The following is a 1,756-nucleotide window of genomic DNA, read 5'->3' as shown; positions in this document are numbered from 1 at the left end:
TCCATTGAGTTTTTAGACTTCAACCTTTTAGGACATTAGAAGTTCCCTCATGGTCAAAAGAACTAGAAAACCCATTGTTAGATAAACCATTTCAGTCGTCGCCGCATGGGTTGCCACTGCCTAGGCCACCGCCACCAGGGCTGCCACTGCATAAACCAACATTGTCGACCTTGTTACTCCTTATTTTTTACTCAAACCATCTTCATTGTTGTCGTCGCCATCATCGCTACCCATAAGGTTTGTCTTCCATAGAGTATTGTGTGCCATTAAGTAGACAAAAAATCAGGTCGAGTCGCAAAAAAATCAATCCAAAATTAAAAACAAAATGTTGATGCCCTTTAAGTTTAGAGTCCAAACCCCACTAGGTTGTGGAAGCTTTACATAACCCTAATCAAGAGCTCTAGATACCATAAAGAAAATAAAAAGAAAAATACTTTTTTTTTTACTACAGTCCTAACCAGTTTATTTAAAAAAAGAAATTGCAATAGTAACAATAAGTAATAATGACACAATCATAAAATAAAAATAAACAAATTAATATAAAATCAAATCAAATCTCGCTTGATTATTCAACTTACCTAATACTACGTCCTTAAAATTAATGTCACGCAACTATCACAAGTTTTTTCTAATTTATCTCACCACTCTATATGAAGTTTCTCATTCACTTTTTCATTTCCTTATTAAGCTACAAGGACAGGAATAAACAAGGAAGTTGTACATTAGCAAACCACAGATGAAACTCTTAAGAAGTTGAATTATTTCTACAACTGACAGTAGAAAGGCTTTCCAATCAGAGAGTTTAACTCTAATTTTGTCTGTTATTGGTTGTAGGTGCACTGCTTTAGGCCTTTCTTTGAAGATAGGTACTCCTAAATAAGTGAATGGAAGATTTCCTTCCTATCTTGGAACCATGTAGATATGCTATTTGAACAACCTTTGATGAGAAATAGATCTTGAGTATATGGTTGATTTGTGTGGGTTCACAATTTGACCAAATAGTTCAACATATCCACTGAACAGTTGGAAAAGAACTTCAATATTTGAGTTCTTCCCTTTCTAGAATACTATGATATTATCAACATAGAGTATGTGAAGGGACAATAGTACCGCGAGGACCTTTGATCAAGTCAAGTTTACCATTTCCACTAAGTTGGATAACCTCTACTAAGGACATCTTCTGCAAGGCAATAAAGCAATCTGCAAGGCAAAAAAGCAAGGGTGAAAGAGGGTCTCCTTACCTTACCCCTCTTCTACAAAAGAAGAAATCTGTCTGTTTACCTCTCATAAAATGGAGAGCATAGCTGAATGTACTTCAATCTAATGACAGAATTTGAACTAAATCCAAAGGCATTAAACACTTTCAACAAGAATCTCCGATCTATGGTGTCAAATGCTTTTCTAATATCAATTTTTAGAGCAAGTTCACTAGACTAGTTACTAACAATATTTCATGCTATGAATAACGTTTAGACAAAAAAAATGTGCACAGCTGAAAGAGGCAAGTTTATCGGGACAATATACAAGACTAATTAATCTCATTTATTCCAAGAGTTGAATGTTGATACATATATACCATAATTACTCTTTGCCAGGCTTCTCTTCATAACTGACCAAATTGTGTAGCCTCAACCATATATGTATGATAACTCCAACACTGTACAATACTATACATTTGTGCAAACTATTTGGGAGCTAATCTGACAGGGCAGATAGAGAAAGCAATGCAACGAGCAGCTTTTGCCAACATAAACCG

General features: G+C 35.0%; 1 protein-coding gene across 1 annotated transcript in view; it reads right to left on the bottom strand.

Moving 5' to 3' along the window:
* Nucleotides 1-1,521: 1,521 nt before the first annotated feature.
* LOC101493298 (phosphoglucan phosphatase LSF1, chloroplastic) overlaps nucleotides 1,522-1,756 on the bottom strand; it is a 21,702-nt gene continuing 21,467 nt past the window's right edge. Inside the window, exon 10 of the mRNA XM_073366558.1 lies at nucleotides 1,522-1,756. This exon is cut by the window's right edge and continues 1 nt beyond it. Within this exon, the coding sequence (XP_073222659.1) occupies nucleotides 1,685-1,756 (72 nt within the window). The 3' untranslated portion in view covers nucleotides 1,522-1,684.

The sequence above is a fragment of the Cicer arietinum genome, chromosome 3 (assembly GCF_000331145.2).
Source record: "Cicer arietinum cultivar CDC Frontier isolate Library 1 chromosome 3, Cicar.CDCFrontier_v2.0, whole genome shotgun sequence".
Lineage (NCBI taxonomy): Eukaryota > Viridiplantae > Streptophyta > Magnoliopsida > Fabales > Fabaceae > Cicer > Cicer arietinum.
This window is presented reverse-complemented; position numbering and strand designations above follow the sequence as displayed.